The sequence below is a fragment of the Felis catus genome, chromosome F1 (genome assembly GCF_018350175.1).
Source record: "Felis catus isolate Fca126 chromosome F1, F.catus_Fca126_mat1.0, whole genome shotgun sequence".
NCBI lineage: Eukaryota > Metazoa > Chordata > Mammalia > Carnivora > Felidae > Felis > Felis catus.
This window is the reverse complement of record NC_058384.1, coordinates 24,373,462-24,394,959: the sequence shown is the minus strand read 5'-3', so window position 1 is coordinate 24,394,959 and position 21,498 is coordinate 24,373,462. Positions and strand designations below refer to the sequence as shown.

The 21,498-nt window shown below is 43.4% G+C and overlaps 1 protein-coding gene and 1 long non-coding RNA gene across 5 annotated transcripts in view; both read left to right on the top strand.

Moving 5' to 3' along the window:
• RGL1 (ral guanine nucleotide dissociation stimulator like 1) overlaps nucleotides 1–21,498 on the top strand; it is a 259,274-nt gene that overhangs the window by 113,737 nt on the left and 124,039 nt on the right. The window contains exons 1-2 of one of the 3 annotated variants that reach the window (XM_011290999.4): nucleotides 18,178–18,347; nucleotides 19,346–19,456. The exons of 1 other annotated variant lie outside the window; for it this stretch is intronic. In XM_011290999.4, the coding sequence (XP_011289301.1) occupies nucleotides 18,321–18,347; nucleotides 19,346–19,456 (138 nt within the window). In that variant the 5' untranslated portion in view covers nucleotides 18,178–18,320. Of the gene's footprint in view, nucleotides 1–18,177; nucleotides 18,348–19,345; nucleotides 19,457–21,498 lie in introns of those variants that run through there. One more of the 3 variants, XM_011291000.4, reaches the window with a different exon arrangement.
• On the top strand, nucleotides 3,513–11,207 carry LOC123382809. Of its 2 annotated transcripts, none has more exons than XR_006591787.1 (2): nucleotides 3,513–3,974; nucleotides 7,787–11,207. It is a non-coding gene; the product is annotated as an uncharacterized LOC123382809 (long non-coding RNA). The 2 variants fall into 2 exon arrangements; XR_006591788.1 differs by lacking the exon at nucleotides 3,513–3,974 and adding an exon at nucleotides 4,450–7,102.

Genomic DNA, 21,498 nt, shown 5'->3' with positions numbered 1-21,498 from the left:
TTCACACTGCTGGGATAAGCAATTGCATATGCCACGCCAACCAGGAACATGAAGTGGATTGATGAATACAAGTTCAAGACTGTATGCAGAAGCATAAGGTTTTCTTTTTCTCCCCAGGCCTGGGAAAACAAAGGAGTCATGTTGTTCAGTGGCAACAGCAGCTCTTGAAGATCTGTTCTCTAAGGCTGGTTTATATTTTTCATCCTTCGAGGTCTCTTGCTAAGTAGCTTTGTCAATATTCCCTCCTGATACCTCTCTTCTAGGCTTCTGATTGGCCAGCGGGGTGGGGGATGGCTAGGAGCGTGCCTTTTGAATCTTTCTGGGGACCTGAGATGACACTTTCATCCCTCATATTCTCAGGCAAGGGCTAGTTCCTCTTATCAAAGTCCCTTTTCTAAAGTACAATAAGTAGAAAAGAATGAAATTCAATTAAAAATCCGGATGAGGAAATTATGACTCTTCTTCTTTCCACTTCCCCCTCCGCTCCAAAGCACAGTTAAACACTTTCTGCAGGGGCCAACTTCCTCCTCTGTGTGGACAAGAATGCTTCCTCTTCAGCTCAGCTGGCCAGGGGTATTGTTGATCACTCTACCAAAATCTCTTTTTCTTCCCTCGTTGGCCACACGCTCAATTGCTGTTGAAGACACTAACTTAGAAACCCTGTAGAATAATAATAGGGTATTTGTTATATTTTTAATAGTGGGGAATACAAATAAGAAACCTAAACTGGTCCCTGATCTCTCTCCCAAATGTATCCTACCCTGTTAAGCCACCTTTCCACCCCTTCTCAAGTCCTTTATCTGGAGTTAACCACTGCTAACCTTTTCTTGAGATTTTTTCACAAGAATGAGTGTAATGAGTGACTGAGTGTAATTATGTGCCCATCTTCACATATGTGTGCATTTTTTAACACATAAGGGATCACACTGTGTCCACACACTGTTCTATAGCTGGCCTTTGCTCCTTATGATGGATCTTAGAAATCTTTCCATATTGGCACACACAGATCCATCTCATTCTTTTAACCAGCCCATAGTAAGCCATTATATGGATGTGTCCTTGTACTGATGGACATTTTGATGTATTTTTAAAACCATGACAAATAATACGTCAGGGACCATCCTTGTACACATGTTTTGTTGAAATAGTCCATGGACATACACGGGATAAATTCCTAGCAGTGACATTACTCGTTCAAAGGGAATGTATGTTTTTAATATTGGTAAGTACTACCAAATTGTGCTTTAAAAAGGTTATGCCCACTTAAACGCTCAAGATTATAAATATCTATTTTGGCTAGGAAGAAAAATAATGTTTTTGCAGACTTGTGTGGCTGGTTTCTGTTTCTATTCTTAAAGAGCTCTCTGGGTTTTAGCTGCTGGACATCTGATACATAAAGAAATGATGCTCACGTCATCTACTAGCGGATCCATCCAGCTCCAAAGCCAATCAATTGAGTAGTTCTTGTCCTACACTTTAAAAGTGCGCTGGGCTAGAAGAGGATGTGGGTTCTAATTATGAGGACTGTTCACCGGTGGCACTACGTCTCCATATACGTGCCACAAGGACACCCGGGCTTCCGTTCCTGCAAAGCATCTGGAAGATAAGGCTTGGCCATTTCATGCCAGCTCAGGCACATGGTATTTTAAGAGATAATCACCAACTCTGTTCCCCATCAGATCTGTGAGGCAAGAGAGGGTCTGCTTTGATGCCTCTAATGGAAACTCAGCACCTATAGCTTCATCAGGGAAATGGAACTCATCATCCAGATGCGGAAGCAGAGGGGAATGATTAACCACTTAAAAGCACTTTGAAGCATGTTTCAGCATTGTTAAATGCTTCTTCATAAAATCCCTTATTTTGACGTCTGGATAGCATCATAGGACTCCTGATCATGGCCTAGGATTTGACACTATATATTTTTTACAGTTGAACAGGAAAATTAGACATGAAAGTCACTCAGATGTCCAATATTAGAGAATACTGCAGGTAGTACAGACATTTGGTGGGTGGATTATAATTATTTTATTTTATAGTGCGCTGTCGTTACCGTACAGGGATTGGGTGAGATTGTTGTCATATTTTCCAAAGTGTCTGGAGCTCCTAAGAAGAAAGCTGGGAAGTGAGTACAAATAATGATGAACAATCTGCTAAACTCATTCCCACCACACTGTGGCACAGACCTTGGCAAAATGAGGATGCAGTCAGGTCTCCGTGTCTAGATGGCACCTGCCATACGGTGTACAAGAGGCTGAGTTTTCTGCAGGGTGCTAGATGTCACTTTGCCCACCTTAATCGTAAACAGAAATACTTGTGAGTCCATGCCTTCCCCACTACCATTGAATTTTTAAAAGATAGCCAGTGGAGGGAGTAGCTGTATTCCCTGGGTCCTTGAGTTTCCTTGTGTCAGTGGGGAAAGCTGCCGTGCCCCCTTAATCGCACTTGTGGACCTGGTAAGTGCCCGAAGGAAGGACGGAAGGGATCTGAGCCGGGTGAATGAATTTATCCCAGCTCTGTTTTGGGGATCCATGGAACGTTGGGGTGAGGGAGGGGGAGACCAAGAAAGAAAGAGGGAGGGAGGGTGGGAGGAGATTAAAAGTAATAACTCCAAGAAGGGAGGCAAAAGGGAAGAAAATAAGGAACATATATATATAGAGAGAATAATATTATTAGCTAAGGGATTCTCAGTGAATTTCCTTAAAGTCTACAGGGACAAGGAGCCCTTATCCCCTATGTTTCAGGAATGATTTGATTAAGGATGCTAAGCAGGCACTTGAAAGTGTGAGCTTCTTCAGTTATAATCCTTGATGGACCATTACTCATTTTGCAAAATTAAGCCAAATCTCTCTTTCCCGCTTTCCCTCTCTCCTAGCTATTTTGCTTTGCTAAGTAATCAGACATGGATCTTATTCCCAAGATGTTTATTTATAGTCTTAGAAAGATAAGACATTTAAAACAAGTAGGAATGCAATAAAATCCATAATTGAAGCCCAGATAATGAGCCACAGGAGTTCAGAGGGGGGAAATGTAATTTCCAGTCAGGGTGGGGAGGAGATTATGATTGTCATATTTTTGGACTTAGTATTTATGAAGAATTCCTCAGTCAATGGGGATGGAATGGGAGAAGGCCCTTTCCAGGCTGAGCGGTTGGCAGGACTCTATCAGGGAGGTATTTAGCATGAGGCATGAATAACAAACAATGATTAAATTATTTTGACTGGAGTAAAGGGTACAGAAGGGTAGCGAGAAAGATGCTTCAGTGGTAGGTGGGGCGCTAATCTGCAAGGCCTTGAAAGTCAATTGTCCAGCTCACGACATTGCTAGAAATAGCCTGGTTCACTGCCAGAGATGGTGAACTGGCAGAGGCTAGACCTGCCCACAGGGCCAGGGCAGGAGGAGAAGGAGTCTGGGCTGACAGACAAGGCATTGGAAGGGATCGGTGTGGGAATGCGACAGCAGATGACAGGCAGTCACCTAGGCAGGAGAGCTGGTATTGCAAGGTAGGTGACAAATCTCCAGGTTGGGAGGTACTCGTACTGGGCCATATACAACAGGTGGCACTGAGAAATGTGATCAGGAGTGAGGGAATAAGAAAGTGTGTCAGCAGTTAGGAGGCTCCAGCTGCCACACTCAGGTTTACAGGCAGACTTCCAAGCTCTGGAAAGAGGAAAGAATGGAATGGAAAGCAAGAAGCGGGGCCCCCACCCCAAAGGGACCGGGCAGATTTCCAAGCCGGGAGTCAGACCTGCAACACGGGGCCTTCCCAGCAGTGGGAGTGGCTAGTTGCTCCATTCCAGAGCGCTGAGCGGAGCTCTTCTCGTTCCTTCTGCAGAAGGTCACGACTGCCCTTGGATGTCGGGTCTGCAGGTGGGAGCGAAGAGGCCCAGCTGTGCAGAGGGGAGGACGGAGATGCTGGAGAGAGGGCAGGGTCCATTGCTGGCTAAGGAGTTGGGGCTTTATTTGGCAGACAAAAGGTAAAAAATGGGAAAAATTAAAACAAGGGAGTATCTTCATGAGAGCTGTATTTGAGGAAGATTAGTTTGATGCTAGTGTGTAAAATGGACTAAAGTTAAGTGAGTCCTTACCTGGAACAGATTTCTTCTCTTCCTCTTCCCAAATACACTTCTGTCCACACCCCTAACACTGTAGGTTAAATAAACTATAATGTGAAAATTAGCATAATTAAGTTAATTAATAAAATACTAATTTCACCTGTTTCTTTTTACGTTTTTAATGTGGCCTCTAGAAAAGTTAAAATTATGTAAGTGGCTCACATTGTATTTCTATGGGGGTGATGTCCCTCGAATCCTTTCTCCCTATCACAGTCAGATCTTTTTAAAATACAAATCTCTTGGGGCGCCTGCGTGGCTCAGTTGGTTAAGGATCCAACTTGGGCTCAGGTCATGATCTCACAGTTGGTGAGTTTGAGCCCCGCATCGGGTTCTGTACTGACAGCTCGGAGCCTGGAGCCTGCTTTAGATTCCGTGTCTCTCATTCTCTGCCCCTCTCCCGTTCACGCTCTGTCTCTGTCAAAAATAAACAAAAACATTAAAAAATAAAGAAAAACAAAATACGAGTCTCTCATGTAACGCTGCTGTGTGGAACCCTTCGATGGTCTCCACTGCCCCAGGATCAAGTCCAGACTCTTCAACATGGCTCCCAAGCTCTCCTAATCTGACGTCGACCTTGCCTCTTAACTACCCTTCTCCACTGTACTCATCCTTCCAGCAGATCAAACCATACTCAGTTTTGTCTGTGAAATTGCTTTGTTATTCTCAACATTCATGCCATTCTTCTTCCTGAACTGAGCATTTTTCTCCTTTCTCATCAGCTGACTTTTGCTTCCTTTCCATTAAAGTCTCAGTTTTAGACATCCCTGACTCCGTGACTCTAGAACAGGTGCCTCTACTTGATGCCAGGGGCCCTGCCATGTGCCTGCTCCATTATAGCCTTCTCACATTCTTGGTAAGGTCTTATTTACCTGTCTCTCTCCTCCCTAGACTGTAAGTTATTTGAAAGCAGAGACTCTGTGTTGATCCCCACGGCATGTCCAACACTTAGCTCAGTACCTGGGGCATAGCGGCTGCCTGCATGTTTGTGTGAATGAACAAATGGGGCCATCATGCCAGGCAGTACAATCCTGAATCAGGATAGTGGCACTGGGAATGAAAAAGATTAGACACTCATGAAAGAGCCGGGAAGGACAGAATTCTTAGTACCGGCAACAGTGTGAATGTACCTACCTCTGATTACTAATGGGTATGAGGAACTATTGTACTTTATAAGGTGCCAAAAGTCCTAAATAATAGAAGCAACAGCAAAGAGGCAAACAAATGTTCTAAGAAAAAAGGCATATTTTTATGTTATTTTGTTATTTTCTGTTATTTAAAAAAATTTTAATTCCAGTGTAGTTAACATATAGTGTGAGTTTCAGGTGTGCAGCATAGTGATTCATCAGTTCTATAGGTTATTCAGTGCTCATCACGGTAAGTGTAACGTGTACTCTTTTGAAAATAGCATGATGTTTGGAGTCAAAAGACTTGGGCCGAAGACATGACTCTTGCATTTCCATTGTCTCCGTAGTCTTGACATTTCAGTTTCTTAGGTTATAAAATGGCGATAGTACTTCTACTTACGGGGTTGTTGTGAAGATAAGGAAACTGATTCGTGTAAAATCACTCTGCAAATTGTAGAGACGGAAAGCACTAGCCAGTTATCAACACCAAAACACTGATGCCTTCAAATTGGTGAAATTCATGCCATGGTGACTAAACTGTACATAATCTCGACCTACCCCAAGGCATGTAAACCTCAAATAAACGACCCTAGCACAGAGAGGCTTGGATAGTCTACGCTAGATGAAGTTACCTATTTCTGTCAGTACGACTTAGGGAATGCTGTGGGGAGACAGTGAGCAAGGGGTGCAGTGGGCACACGTGCCCAGGTGGTGTGGCTGGGCTGGGCTGGGTGGCCTCCTTCTCTCTGCCTGCTCTGTGATGACCTCACATTTGACTTCTAAGCTTAGGGTCAAACCTTTCCCCCTGCTCGGATTGTTCTCTTCGCTTCTGCCCTGCTTCCCTAAACCCCTTCCCCGCCATCTGGGAATTTCATTCATACTTAAAGTTTTCAGGAGGCTCACAGTCTTTAGTATCTAAAGTTGCTCTTTCTTCCCTTAAAAGAGAGCCCACTGTCTGATCTTCTCTCCCATTCCCTGATCGGATATAGCGCTAACACTGAGTATTTCCAAGGTGGGGCTTGAAAGATGCCCTTCCATCCAGCCTGTATTCTTGCCCCCAGATATGTGCCAGACTTTTACCTGGGGTGTGCTAGGATGGCCGTTCTAAGTGGGACAAACTGTAACGCTAGCATTCTGACTTGGAATTTAGTCTGGATGGTTCCACAGAAGTCCGTAATCAGACCCTCCCCTCTCGCCTGCTTACTTTGTTTGTTTGCTTGTTTGCCTCCCTTACTTTAGATCCAGGGCCAGTATGTGCAATTCAGTGCTTTACACATAGGATGTGCTCTATTAAAGTCATTAAAATATTTATTTACCTGACCCTTCACGGAGGATCATTTGAGGGATTATGGGATTACATAAAATAAAACAAAAGCATGCCTCGTGTTTCCAAGGGACATGCATCCAGTTGGTACATTATGCTAGTGAGATGAATTAGTGCTCACAAAGTGAAGATACAGCAGGCACTACTTCTTTATAAGGAAAAACGAACAGCGTATTTGGCATGTTTTGCGACCTAGTGTTTGATCTGTGATTCCTCTAAGTCTAGGGCCTTCCCCAATTCTGTTCCTTCTGCCTGGATTGGTCTCTCCTCTGCCTGCACCCCATTCTTCTACTACTTCTAATTCTATCTCGGCTTTCATGTCTCACCTTAGAGATCATTTTCTCTGGGAACAATTCCCTGAGTCCTATAGGCACAGGCCTAAGAAGGTACAGAAGGCCTTACAATGAGTTCTATGTCCTGGAAAGAGATTAAATTCACTGTGGGTGTAGGTTCCAAGGATTCCAGGACAAAATTGGACCTCCCAGAATTTCATCATGACAGTGAACCATGTGGACCAGGGCCTCATCCTCGACGGTGAAACGGTAAGATAGAAAAAGCCTGGCTCTGACTATGATCTCACAGAGCAAAGTTGCCACACCAGGCCTGGACTGCCTATCTCTGGACTGTTTTACAAGAGAGAAATAGAAGTCCTTCTTGTTTAAAAAGTTATAAATTTGGCAGCTCGTTCTGCCCATGGGCTCTGTCCCCATGCTTTAATAAAACCATCTTTTTTTTCTTTTTTTTTTTTTGCAATCAATCAATCAGTCAATCAATCAAGTGTTGTAAACTCTGTTACAAGCATCCAAGCCTATGTCCCAATTGCTAACCTGCTAAATATATTGTACCTTCTTAGGGCAGCTTGAGTCTGGTATAGATTTAAGAACTAATCAGATTGAGGGATTTCTCACTGCTCACCCAACCCCACTTTACCTGCAAGCCTTTTCAGGTGGGGAAGGCCGCAAACTTAGCGCAAGTTGGGCTCGTATGCCAAGAACACCTGCTGGTCTTCATGCTAAGATCATACAGGCTTCAGCTAAGGGTGGTGTGGTTTCCTGAGACACAGGGTGTGCTAATTGCATAGGAGGGAGTCCTGGCCAGTCACAGGAGAGAAATTCCTTTGTATAATGTAAAATATGTGACCTATTTGGTTACAGGAACAAAGTATCTTACTTGTTTTGTCATAAGGTTGCTACGTAACTGACAATTGTGCCGTCATTTCTTTACAGTGCCCTTCTGTTATTTCGGAGAGAAGTCATCTTTTGTGATTAAAGTTCAAGATGAAGGCCAACCTACCAGTTCTTCCTCCTACAACACACATACACCACCGAATATTCCACCTTGCCCTACATCCACCCCAAACTCCTCATTCTGCAACACACACAGGCATGTACACGTGCACGCACATTATCTTTGAGGGAAAGCCAGGGTAGGAGTGAGGGCTATGGGCAGCTTTCTAGAGCAGCAGCTATTCGCCTATCTAGAAAAATCCTGAATAAACCAAGGTAATAACTCCACCCCCTCTCCTGCCCCAAATGAAACACATTTTCGTCCTGTAGACCTCACTTCATGTCTTATACAAAGCAGAATCAGTATGGGTTAGCCTGAATTGACTCTTCCAGCTTAACACGAAAGTAATAAGAACCAAAGATGTGCCTAAATTTGTTCCTGGCAAAGGCAATCTGTGAGATATTTTCTGATTTTTAAAAAGACATTATCTAATTGATAGACAATCCACAATCAACTCTCTAAAGCGGTAAAATTCACTTTTCTTTGTGTTTTTGTGTGTTTCTGTGTGAGTAGTTCCTCTATTTGCAGCATATTGGTCAATTGTTGTTAAAAGTCATATTTCTGTTATATATGGTTTTCTTTTCTTTCCACCTTCTCAAAAGTTCTCCTTTAAGGCAGAAACTTTCCATTCTTGGTTTCGTCCAAAAGACAAATATTTCTGGGAAAACACTGCATTTAAGCTATTCAGCAATCCTGGTGTTATGTAACTGACCACAGTAAGACTTTCAATTAACTTTGGTTACATTTTATTGAAGAGTGTCACAGAATAGAATAACCGGTGATAAGTTTTTTTAAAAAAAATCGTATGTTTTTACACAGGGAAAACCCTCTTAAAAATATGTATAGCTTCTTGTGCTAATGACAGAAGATAAACTGCTTATCATCTGAAGTATTCTACAGTCCACTGACTGTATTCCGAGTCTGACTTTCATGTATTTGAGAAGTTTTAGTCACAATGAGCTTCCCTTCAGCGTTAGTTTCCATAACTCAAGCTCTACTTGTTTTTTCTTTCCCTCTCGCTCTTCTCTCTGATTCTTTTTGTTTGGTGTTCAGTTGTGGGTGCATCTTGACACTGTTTAGATTCTGCTTCTCCACTGAGGAGGAATCATGTGAATTCATGCTTTCAGATAACTTCCTGTATACGTTACTAACTTGCAACTACTTTCTTCATTTCTAGTCTTTATCTTTCCTTCCTATCACTCTTCAGTATCTTTTTTTTCTTTCCCCCCAGATCTGAACTGGTAATATTTTTTTCCCCCAAAGCAGAAAGTCCTTCCCATTTTCTCTTTATTTTAATGTCCCCTCGACAATCCCAGTGTGCCATTCTTAAAGCCTTGCAGGTCTGTTCTTTCCCCTCTCATTTCATTGCAACACACTGCCTATCATTAAGCTGCAACATTCGTTTTTCCAGAACGTCAACCCTGATTCATTTCTTTAGTTCAAAGCCCTGGCCTCAGCCTCGGTGTTAGCTGTTTGGCATGTACTTTACCTTACTGCTTCCTATCACATCGCTCTACCTCCGAGCTGTCTCCCCACCGATCCCCGACTCACCTGTGGACAAGTATTACAATCGCCTTGTTCACCCTCTGTTGTATCATTTCGATATTCTCTTACAAAAAATGCAAGGATCTCTGCCACCTGGGTACTTTATCCAAACCTCATGTCCCTTGACTGTCTGAGTCTCTTCTCCAGCCAAATACCATCCTTTGACCTGCCATCTCTCCTACTGAAAGTCCTCCACTTCTTCCTCCTAGTTCATGTTTCTCTTTGTCTTCAAAGTGGTGGTTAACACAATCTCAATAAAAACTATAATTATCTGTGAGTCCTTTATGAATGAGTGCCTCCTGATCGAGGTTGTTGGTGTCCTCTCAGTGACACATCGCTCAGTGGACCCTGTTCTCTTAATCTGTACTTGCTGATCTGTGGCTCTATGGGTAATTTTTCATTTTATCCTTTTATGTCTTTTCTCTGCTTTCAGAGTATAAACAACCTTAAGGTAGAGACAATATCTGAGATTTATTTATATCACTCAGCAGCAATTACAAAGCACTTACTGAATGTACAGCGTGGCTTTATGTGTCTGTATCTAGCAATCGGTCATAGTTATTTACATCTATTTACCTATCATGTGCTAGGTGCTGTGGGAGGTACTAGAAAACAATGATGAGAAAGAATTTAATTACCTCTGCCTTCATGGAGTTTGGGGGAAACAGATCTTTATCAAAAGATCATACAATGAAATGTAAAATTATGGCTGTGGTGACAAAGAGAGGAACATGGTGCCATGAGAGCACATAATAGGGGGAATTTAACCCAGTTGGGAGAGCTTTGAGAAGAGGGGGGGATGTCCCCCCAAAAGGAGAATCACACGTGTAAAGCCTCTGTCATGGACCGGGACCAGATATAGTCAAGATATTGAAAGATGGCTGGGTTGCTGGAGCCCAGAGCATGTATGTAAAGTACATGGGAGGAGTCAGGAGAGGTAGGCAGGGGCCAGCCTAGGCAAGACCCTGTGGAATATGAAAAGGATTTCGGTTTTTATCCTTAACAATGGGGAGCTATCAGAGGGATTTAAGAATAGGAGGGGATGTTATGGCGATTTGAAAATATCACTATGTGGAGGTAGAAGGAGGTGGGCAAGAATACCAGGCACAGTATCTTTCTGTGCTGTGTAGCAGCTCAGTAAATGGTACTCAATGACTGAACAGTTTGTGGGGGCTTTGAGTTCTTTCTAGGTTCACTGCATCATGAAGTTTTAGCTTCAAACTGCAAAATCTTGAGTTACTTGATGTATGGGTCTGAGTTGTAATATAATCAGTCTCCTTTAGCTTTTGCAAATTGTTGATCTGACGAATAACAACGGACAATGTTAGCTCAGAATTTACCTCCATGCTGGATACTGTGCTAAAGTCTTGATGTGTATTATCTCATTTACTTGTCAGTATGGGCCAGTGAGGAAGGTGTTTTGTATCCCTATTTTGTATGGATTGAGAGATGTTAAAGACCTTGCTTCAGAGAGGAGTGATGGATCTAGGACTCAAATCTAGGTGTTTCTGACTGCAGCCCTCACTCTTAGCCACTATGTTACAGCAGTTCTAGTTCATTCGAGCTTTCAGTACTATTCCATTACCTTTATTACAGAAAAAGGATGTTCCTTTAGCTCTGAAACAAGGTACGATTAGGCTAATTGCCCAGAAGCTCCTTCCAGAATCTTGGTCAAAGCCCTACATGGCATCAGGTCCCCCATTCTCCACTTTGCAGGATGTTGGATTATATATCACACAGACCTGGCGTTATGTCTGAGCTGACTGTTGCATGTTTTGATCTTTTCAACCACGTGAATAAACCTCTGTTGTCCTTTTTTCTTTTACAGAAATCTATAATTAGATGAGGTAATCATGCTCATTAGCCCAAGTTACAAATAGTATTCCAATAACCAACTTCTTCCTCAGGCAAGCATCATCAACATCAATTAAGAGTAACTGCCAGCAATTGGTAAACTATTAGTTGAAAAATGTTTGCCGTAATGGTCAGAGGAGTCCTTTGCCTTTGGCCTGCCATCTGTCTGATGCTATTTGTTTGTGTTTCTTCTGTCTCCACTTTTCTGCCTCCTATGGCAGCCTCTTCTTTAGTTGTAATGAGTCTGTCTAAAACTGGCTTGTAATTCACTTGCCTAAATAAGAAAACCTAATAACAGAGCATTGAGAATGTTAACTTATGGTATCTCTATGATAATTAGTAAAATTACTTGGGGACCTCAGAAAATGGAAGCAAATCATCTTTGACCAAGCATGACCGGTTCTTACCCTTTGCAAGGCAAGGTTGAAAGCTCAAGCAAAGAGTAGGTGAATGGGGCAACAACCATAGCAGGATACCCTGCTGATTGTGGGGAGATGACTATGGAGAGTTCTTTGATGAACAACACAGCCTGCGAGACTGGAGACGAGGAAGAAGCATTTCATAGGGATGTCGAAAGGATTAAGGTGTCTGCAGTTTGACAATACATAGATGTTGTTGGAGGAAAGGAGTCAAGAGTTGGCAGATTCGTGTGCTTATGTCCCCTACCAAAAAGTTTTAGGGAACTACATATTGCGGAAGATACGGTTTGTAAATAAAATATTGCACAATGGCTATTATCGATTTTGCTCAAAAGTGGGAAAGGTTCTCAAACTCATCTGTTTAGGTAAGGGCTGTGGGCAAGTAGAGGTGATAAGCACCCAGCACTCCTAAGGAGTGGAAGGAGAATCCTGACCTCTCACTTTTTAGTTTTCTTCCCATATTTGTTGTTGTTGTTATTGCTTTCTTAGGACCGTTTTTCCTCTAAACTTAAAAAAAAAATTTGTTAATGTTTTATTATTATTATTATTATTTTTCTCAACGTTTTTATTTATTTTTGGGACAGAGAGAGACAGAGCATGAACGGGGGAGGGGCAGAGAGAGAGGGAGACACAGAATCTGAAACAGGCTCCAGGCTCTGAGCCATCAGCCCAGAGCCCGACGCGGGGCTCGAACTCACGGACCGCGAGATCGTGACCTGGCTGAAGTCGGACGCTTAACCGACTGCGCCACCCAGGCGCCCCTATTTTTTTTTTTTTATTTTTGACAGAGAGAGAGAGACAGAGCATGAGCAGGGGAGGGGCAGAGAGAGAGGGAGACACAGAATCAGAAGCAGGCTCCAGGCTCTGAGCTGTCAGCACAGAGCCTGACATGGGGCTCGAAATCACAAACTGCGAGATCATGACCTGAGCTGAAGTCGGATGCTCAACCGACTGAGCCACCCAGGCACCCCTAAACTTTTGACTGGTCATAGGACATTATAGTCTGGCATTGACTTTGAGGACAAAACCAAGGCCTTCCCATTTCTTACCATCTTATGCTAATATTGCCAGTTTCAAGACAAGTGTGTCAGTACTTATTTCCACGTACAATGTCCATTATACTTGCACTGCCTTTATTTTTCTGTCATGCATTACAACTTACTATCCAAGAAAACAAGGAAACAAGCAAACTTGTAAAGAACATGCCAGGAACATGTGGGGGGTAGGGAGGGAAGGAGATACATTTTTATTCAAGGCCTCTTAAATCCCAAGAACTCGATTAGGTGTTTTATACAGCATAGTTTATTATGTTAGGTGTTTTACATAGTATAGTTTATTTAACACTCATGATGAGCTTGAAGGGGACAGATGAGGACACTCATGATGTGAGAAGTGAGGGTCAGACACTTGGTTGGAAGCCTCTAGAACTCAGATTCAAACTCTGACTCTCAGATGCCCCCTCATTTAGCCAGGCACATAAGTATTACTCCATGGCATGCTGCCTATGTAAGTATACATAGCTTTTGTATTTTTCACTTTTTCTTGCAGCCAGAGAGGTAGAATAAAATCTAGGAAAGTGTGGTGTCAGAGAGGCCAGTGAATAGATACATGAATGAAGAGAATATGTAAACTACGTATTTCCATTTGTAGATACATTCTCTTAAAGAATCTGCTGCTTATATTTGCTCTTTTTTTAGTGTTTATTTATTTTTGAGAGAGAGAGAGAGAGAGAGCGCATCTGAAGCAGGCTCCAGGTTCTGAGCTGTCAGTACAGAGCCTGATGGGGGGCTCAAACCCATGAACTATGAGATCATGACCTGAGCTGAAGTTGGATGCTTAACTGACTGAGCCACCCAGGTGCCCCTGCTTATATTTGCTCTTAACTAGCTCTCTATTGGCTCTGGTGAAGCTGTAAAGTAAGCAAGTTTCGTCCTCCAATTTGGGGTTCTTCTATATATCTTCCTTCTCTCCTGTGACATCCTAGAATCCTTGTAGTGCTACGGACTTATCAGTGACCACCAAATATGGCAACAGAAATAGGCAACCAAATAGGCAACTATTCCTAGCAGTATCCTATACTTTAAGAATAGATCACACACCAAATTTTTAAGTGTACATAATGTTAACTGTAAGCACAATGTTATACAGTAGATCTCCAGAACTTTTTCATCTTAAATATCTGAAACTTTATACACATTGAACAGCAACTCCCTATTTCTCCCTTCCCCCAGTCGCTGACAAGAACCACTGTTACTTTCTGCTTCTAGGAGTCTATTTTCGATAGCTCATGTAAGTGAAATCATGCAGTACTTGTCCTTCTGTGACTGGCTTATTTCACTTAGCATTATGTTCTCAAGGTCCATCCATGTTGTAGGCAAATGACAGGATTTCCTCCTTTTTTACAGCTGAGTAATACTCTGTTGTAGGTATGTACATATCACATTTTCTTCATTCATCCATCCATTGATGGACGGTTAGGTTGTTTCCACGTCTCGGCTATTATGAATAGTGTGTAATGAACGTGGAAATGCAAATGTCTCTTTGAGATCCTGGTTTCAGTTATTTAGGATGAACACCCAGGGGTGGGATTGCTGGGTCATGAGGTAGTTCTATTTTTAGTTTATCGAGTCAACTCTGAAATGTTTTCCATAATGGCTGTACCAATTTATATTCCCACAAACAGTATACAAAGTTTCCCTTTTCTCCACATCCCAGCCAACGTTTTTTTTCTTTGTTTGTTTGAATAATGGCCATCCTAATAGGTGTGAGGTGATATCTTATTGTGGTTTTGACTTGCGTCTCCCTGATGATTAGTCATGTTGAGCATCTTTTCATATGTCTGTTGGCCATTTGTATCTCTTCTTTGGAGAAATGTTTATTCAAGTCCTTTGGCCATTTTTAAATTGGATTATTTTATTTGTTTGTTTTGTTGATTTGTATAAGTTTCTTATTTCTTGTGGATTTTAACTCCTTATCAGCTATGTTGTTGGCAGATATTTTCTTCTATATGATATGTTGCCTTTTCATTCTGTTGATTGTTTCCTTTGCTGTGTAGAAGCTTTTTAGTTTGATCTAGTCTTGCTCATCTATTTTCATTTTTGTTGCCTGTGCTTTTGGTGTCATATCCATGAAACCATTGCCATGACCAATGTCATGAAGCTTTTTCTCTATGCATTCTAGGAGTTTAGTGGATATCCAGTTTACCCAGAACCATTGTTGAAGAGACTGTCCTTTCCCCATTTTTTGTTCTTGGCACCCTTTTCAAAGATCACTTGACTGTATATGTGTGGGTTTATTTCTGGGCTCTCTGTTAGATTCCATTGGTCCATTATTTTTCTGTCGTATACCAGTTCCACACTGTTTTGATTACTATAGCTTATTAATATGTTTTGAAATTGTAAAATGTGACACCTCCAACTTTGTTCTTTGTTTTCAAGATTGCTTTGGCTTTTCAGTGTCCTTTCTGGTTGCATATGAATTTTAGGATTTTTTTTTCTATTTCTGTAAAAAATGCTATTGCATTTTTGTTAGGGATTCCATTGAATTTGTAGATTGCTTGGGGTAGTATGGATATTTTAACAATAATTAAGTTTTCAAATCTATGAACACAAGATGTATTTTCGTTTATTTGTGTCCACAAGTGAATTTTTAGAATAAATGAATTCAGTAACGTTATAGGATGCCAGATCAGTGTATAAAAATCAATTGCATTTCTATATAAGAACAACCAACAGTCCAAAAATGAAATTAAGAAAATAATCCCATTCACAATAGCATCAAAAAGAATAAAAACTTAGGAATAAACTAAGCCAAAGAGATGAAAGACTCATACACTGAAAATTACAGAACATTGCTGATCTCCTTTTAACAAAACTTGACCTGTCCTCTAGGACCCTGCCAGATCATGGGCAAGCTAATCTGGTAAATAAATTCAAACTTAATTATAAATGGCTTACTGGTTTATCCTTCCCACATATTTGCCAGGAGTATTTTAACCCAAAGGTATGTGTAATAAGGTAATACTGTCTGAGCTGCCTACAGGTGAAATATTTTTAAATGAATATTTTAAAAATTGTAAAATGCAACATTTAATGCACTATCTAGTATAACCAGACCTGTGTGTGTGTGTGTGTGTGTGTGTGTGTGTGTGGTTAAGCATTTGAACAACATCACATACATTATCAGATATAAATAAAAACAGTTATTCTTGGAAAACCTCTCTGAAATTATAATGCAATTTAGTAAGAAGACATGATTTCAGGGTTCCCCACACTGCATACATATATAACTTTTCAGTGAGTCTGGAAAAAAATACAGTTTGGGAAGAAATGCAATAATAAGGGAATAGAACTTTTTGATTACTTACCATTTGCTAGATACTTTGCATACATATTTCATTTAATCCTTTTTCGAACTCTGTGAGGAAGTAGATGTTTGTCCCTTTTTACAGATGAGGAAACTAAGGCTCAGGGAGGTAGCGCCCAAGGTCATTCTTTTTCTTTTTCTTTCTTTTCTTTTTGTTTCTTTTCCAAGAGAGCACAAGCAGGGAAGGGGTGGAGAGAGGAAGAGGGAGAATCCCAAGCAGGCTCTGTACTGTCAGTGAGGAGCCTCATGCAGGGCTCCAACCCACGAACTGTAAGATCATGACCTGAGCTGAAGTCAAGAGTTGCATGCTTAGCCGACTGAGCCACCCAGGTGCCTCCAACTTCACTCTCAATGTAAGTGTGGATCTGAAGCTGGATCCACTTGCCTTGAAGCCTGTGTTTTCACTCTATACACCGGGTGGCCAGCCAGGGAATTGGTGGAGAAGAGGGTGACAAGATCTGAAGCCGGAGTGGAGCATTATGAATTATAAGCTGCCCTGTCTGGGAAGGCTGCACGGGACAGGCAAGGCTGAGAAACTGCTTCATGTCCCTGAAGTGAAAATTTTGCAGTAATCTCCAAATTTACAGCCCAAATCAGGTTACAGTAGTGGTGAAATTAACTAATGGCTGGCTTAACTGTCCTCAGGTGCATCTTGAGGTCTTTGAGATCACGGAATAGGTAGGTCCTCTAAGGGTGGGCCAGGGGGCCTGAGGATGGCATAAGAAGGAGGGGCAGGTAGGGCGTCCACATGATTTTCCTCTAGACACTGGGGACACTCTATCCTGCTGATCACAAGGAGGATCTGGTCTATGTGCTGTTCCTTTTTTTTTTTTTTTTTAAATTATAGAAATAATCACTTCAGTTTCATAAAAAGAGCATTCACTGTCTCCACAGTTACTGAGCTGGGTAGGTTCTCGTTGTATAAGAGGAACTTGGCTGAGTGACTTCACGATGTTCTTGAATGTCCCAAATCCTTTTGTTTCTCCTTGATGTGTTTTCACTGTCATTTATTCTGTTCTCCTGGGAACATCGGTACACATGACTCTCTAGCTTTGCAGTTCATGATATATTTATTATGAACCAAATCCTAGCCTTATGCCTTAGCATGGCAATTAGTGAGAGGTCTTTAAAAACAAATTGAAAGGTGATTAAATTCAACTAGTATAAGATGTGAGCTCTGAGGATTTTTTTTTTTTTTTTTGGAATTGGCATGGAATTCTGTCACGTGCCATTTTGATTATATTATCATCTGGTATTATGCTGTTGATTTATTAAAACTGGATCTAAGAGATGTTATAATCTTTTGTCCTGGTAGTAGATCTTTCTGTTATGACAAAACTCCCTCTAACAGTCTCCTCGCGAAGGGCTCCGTCCTTGCTGTTACTATCCCGCTGTGTCCCTACAGTAGGGACAACTCAACTGATGGCTGTCTCACAAAGACTCACAGAACCTCCAGGGCCACTGATGGCCCACTTTCCACTCTGTCAGCCCCAGCAAAACCCTATTCTGCTTTGTCCCCTTCCCACCCACGATGGCCAGTTACTGTGGATGAGCCTTATCATAATGGGTGGCAGAAAGAAGTCCAGAGCAATTTCCTGTTGGCAGCGTGCTGATGCGCGACCGGGTAGGGCCCCTGGGCATGGGTTTTGGAATATCCTCTGTCCGTTTCTTTTTTGCCCTAATGAAAAACTTCCTGGCTTCTAGTACTGCCCCTCTCTTTGGGGGCAGCTCTGATTTAACCTAAATTCAGTAGGTAACAAAAGTTTTCCCGACCCTCTCCTCCCATCCTTTTGGCTTTGCCCGCTCCCCCTTTATCTCTTAGCAAAGGAAGAGGACACACACTCGGACCCCCCCCCCCCCCCCCAACACACACACACCGCGGGGTGCTTTCTTGGCACCTGGTGACCGTCCAGGAAACCTGAGCACCTTGAAAGGCTTGTGTCCCGATCGCCTTCGGGGCCGGAGAAACTACTGCATGCTAACTTTATGCATGGGATTTGAGAAAGGGAGAGTGTGCTCGGAGCACAAACAGGAAAGCCTGACATCACGGAGCGGCGGAGCGGCGCGGGGAGGAGTCTGCGGCGCCCTCGCTCGCCGCGCTCCCTTTGTGGCCCGAGTCGCGCGCACCGGCGGCGGCGGCGGGGGCAGCGCGCGGGTCTGTGCTCGCTCGGGGCGCGGCGGGCGCGCGGGCGGTGGGGCTGGGGGCGCGGCGGGCGCGCCGGCCGAGACCGCGTTGGGCCCGGAGCGGGGCGCAGGATGCCGCGGCCGCGGACCGAAGAGAAAACTGAGAATGAAATTGCTTTGGCAAGCTAAAATGGTAAAGAGAGCTCTGCCTTCTCCCGAGGCTTCTCTGGTGGGGGAATCTTCTGCCGCTTTCTCCGGGTGTGTTTTGGACTCTCTCGGAGCGGACGGGGCCATCCGATCCCCTACTTGGGAGCTGAGGCTGCCTCGCTCCGCTTTGTACGCTTTCCTCTCGGCGTGTCTTCTTTTCAACGACACCTACTTTGTCGGCAGTTGCCTCTGGTGTGTGTGGGGCAGATGTTTGTCGGGAAAGGGAAACTTTTAAGGACAGAAGACTGTTAGTCGGGGTGAACCCGGGAGCGCTCCCGCGCCCCGGCGGCTCTTTAACACCACTCGGGCTGTAGCTGGGGACGTGGAAGTCCAGGGGGTCGCGCACGCCTTTTACTTGCGGCTGCATGATGATGTGTTGCTTTTTCTGCACTTGCCAGATTCTTTTCCGGAAATAAACACTTTTTACCTCCAACCCCGCTAACTTTTTGGGTCCCAGCACAGCAAGAGGAGAAAAAGACACGGGGAGCGTTTCACTTCCAAGGGAGTCAGGGCTCCTGGCGTTTTAGACACTTGTTTGTGCCTGAGTTTCAAATGTAGTATGCTCAAGTAACTGAGCCACTTATAAAAGTAGTACAGACTTTGTACCAACGAATTATTTTTCTTTTCACTTAAGTGGGGGGAGGTGTTAATCAGGATTAAATCATAGTGTCTTAAAGAAGGAGGGGGGAAAAAAAGACTTAAGAAAACCCCCTAAGTTGTGTGAGTGAGTGTAGGAAAAATAACTACATGGAAAAGTCCAGGGATCTTGATACCACAGGAAAGGGCTGGGGTCCAAGAAAATTTCAGCATTCCTTCTATCGCAATGTGTCTTGTATTGCTCTGATTGTAATATTTATTTTGAACAGCCCGTCTTGTGCCCTGAGTGCTGGTGTAAGCAGTAAAGCAGCTGGGATAGATTGTGGTTAGCAGAGAGGAAAAAAAAAAAATACTCTTTTTCTTTCTCTTTATCCCATCCCCTGGCAGAGCTCGATTCAGGACTGGGGTGAAGAGGTAGAGGAAGGAGCTGTTTACCATGTCACCCTCAAAAGAGTCCAGATTCAACAGGCTGCCAATAAAGGAGCAAGATGGCTAGGGGTGAGTAAAGCTGGAGACGCTGTGAACTTTGGAGCTGCAGAGTCTCTTGTTCTGTGAATATCATTATTATTTAGCAGAGGCAGGCTTTTTTTTTTTTTTTTTTCTTTTTTCTTTCCTTCGTCGTCTTCTTCTCTTTTGGCGTTCAAAAGGAAACCGCCAATGACTGAGTGTTTGCACTAGCTGTTCAGGTCTGTTTTTGTACTTAATGTTTTCCAAAGCATCTTCCCTAGGTTTGTCAATAATTCAGAACCTCTTACAAATGTTGAGGCTTTTGGCAAAGAGAGTGGGGGTGGAGTGGCAGAAAGTGACACGCATTAACAAGGACCAGAAAGCAGCACTCTGTGCAGACAGCCATAAGCAGTTTTGCCCATGTGGCACCTTTTTCTCTCCCTGTCCTCTCCCTATTGATGCTGAGAGCCCCTCTCCTCCTGTACCTCTACCACGTATCCAGGATGCTCAGGGCACAGACCATTCCCGATCTGCTGCCTACTGGGGGGAGGTGGTGGCAGATTTCCCACTGTTACCTCCTTTCTGCAGCCCGCGAGGAGACAAATGCACACTTAGTGTCCACGACTTCATATGTAGCGTGCACAGAGTGCTGGCTCTTTGGAGAGTCACTGCTTCCAGAAACAAGAGTTTTTTCCACCAAGGTTCTAAAATCTTGGTTGAGATCATGTGAGTTATCTATTATCACCTAATGGCTCCTTCAGCACATCCCCGTGAGAAATGGGAAGCTTGGCGACAAGGATCGCTACTCCAGCAAATACCAACATGTGGAAGAACAAAGGAATTCTTGATCTGGAGATAGAAGTAATCCTCAAGAGACAGCAGTGAGAGCTGATACAAAAAGCCTTGAGAAAGAAGATCACGGTAGGCTGGATAGAGGGGATGAAGTGTGGTCTCATCTGGCCTCAGGCCAGCTGCACTCAGCCTTCATAGGGGATGGACTTGAGAGCAATGAAGATTGGGCACTTGTATCCAATCTCTACTGGCTTTGGGTTTCACAGAATTCAGTGTTTGAGCACCAAAGGCGGGATGTGAAGGAGGACAGGAAACCAAAGTGCCCAGAGCCTCACGTCGAGACCAGAGGCAACACGTTAACTTAAAACTCCCTGAGTTTAAGGCAGAATGGCCAGCGTCCGTGATTTCCGCTGCTCTGGGTCCCCTAGTCTGCTGACACGGGCGTTCATTGCTTCGGGCGTCCCCAGCTACCTCAACTCGGGCCTTTCCTGCTTTGTACTTGGGACCGAGGTACCTCCCAGTAGGGCAGTGAACTGTTAGTCACATCTGCGGGTGTGGCCTGGAAAGGTAGGAATCTTCCATTTGAAGACCAGAGGTCTTCACTTGTCTAACAGGCACCTTACTCGGAATATGATTTTCAAAAGCACTCGGTGCCTCCCCAGCAGACCTGATAGGGAAAGCAGAACCAGAGTTCTGGCAAGTCTTCACTTTGTTTTGGGGGGTTGTGTGCATCTTATTTACGTGTGGTATTGATGTGGTGTGGCTTGTCTGGGTATTTCAAAATGATTCACAAGTTCTAAACCAGCTGCCTTTCACAGGGTCATTATGTTTCCTGATGCTGTGTTGTTCCTGTCTTTCTAAGGAGACCAATGTTACTTGGGTGACAGTTTTAGTTTTCAGCCAAACACAACAGCAACGAATGAATAAGTCAGGGGAAAATGGAGGGGTTAACTCGATAGGCCCCAGACACACAAGGTATGGTTCGCTGAGATGTTCATAGTTATGTCGTGATTCTCACTCACTTTCTGTTGCTGGACTCTGCCTCTCTTCTCTCCTCGCTCTCAGTGTGCTCAAATGTATACAGAGTTCAGAGTTGGTTCACCATGGATTTAGCAGTAGAGCTGAAATATCGAGAGGGAGACAATGTGAAAAGATTTCTTAGAGTGGATAGAAGAATCTGTCCCTCCTCCTCCATTGCAACAAAGTGTGATTTGTGGCTACCCTCCCAGACCTCAAGAGCGTGTTCTTAGGAACTTTCCAACTCTGATCCCACGTGTTTCCTTGTCTTTGGTGTCCTGTTG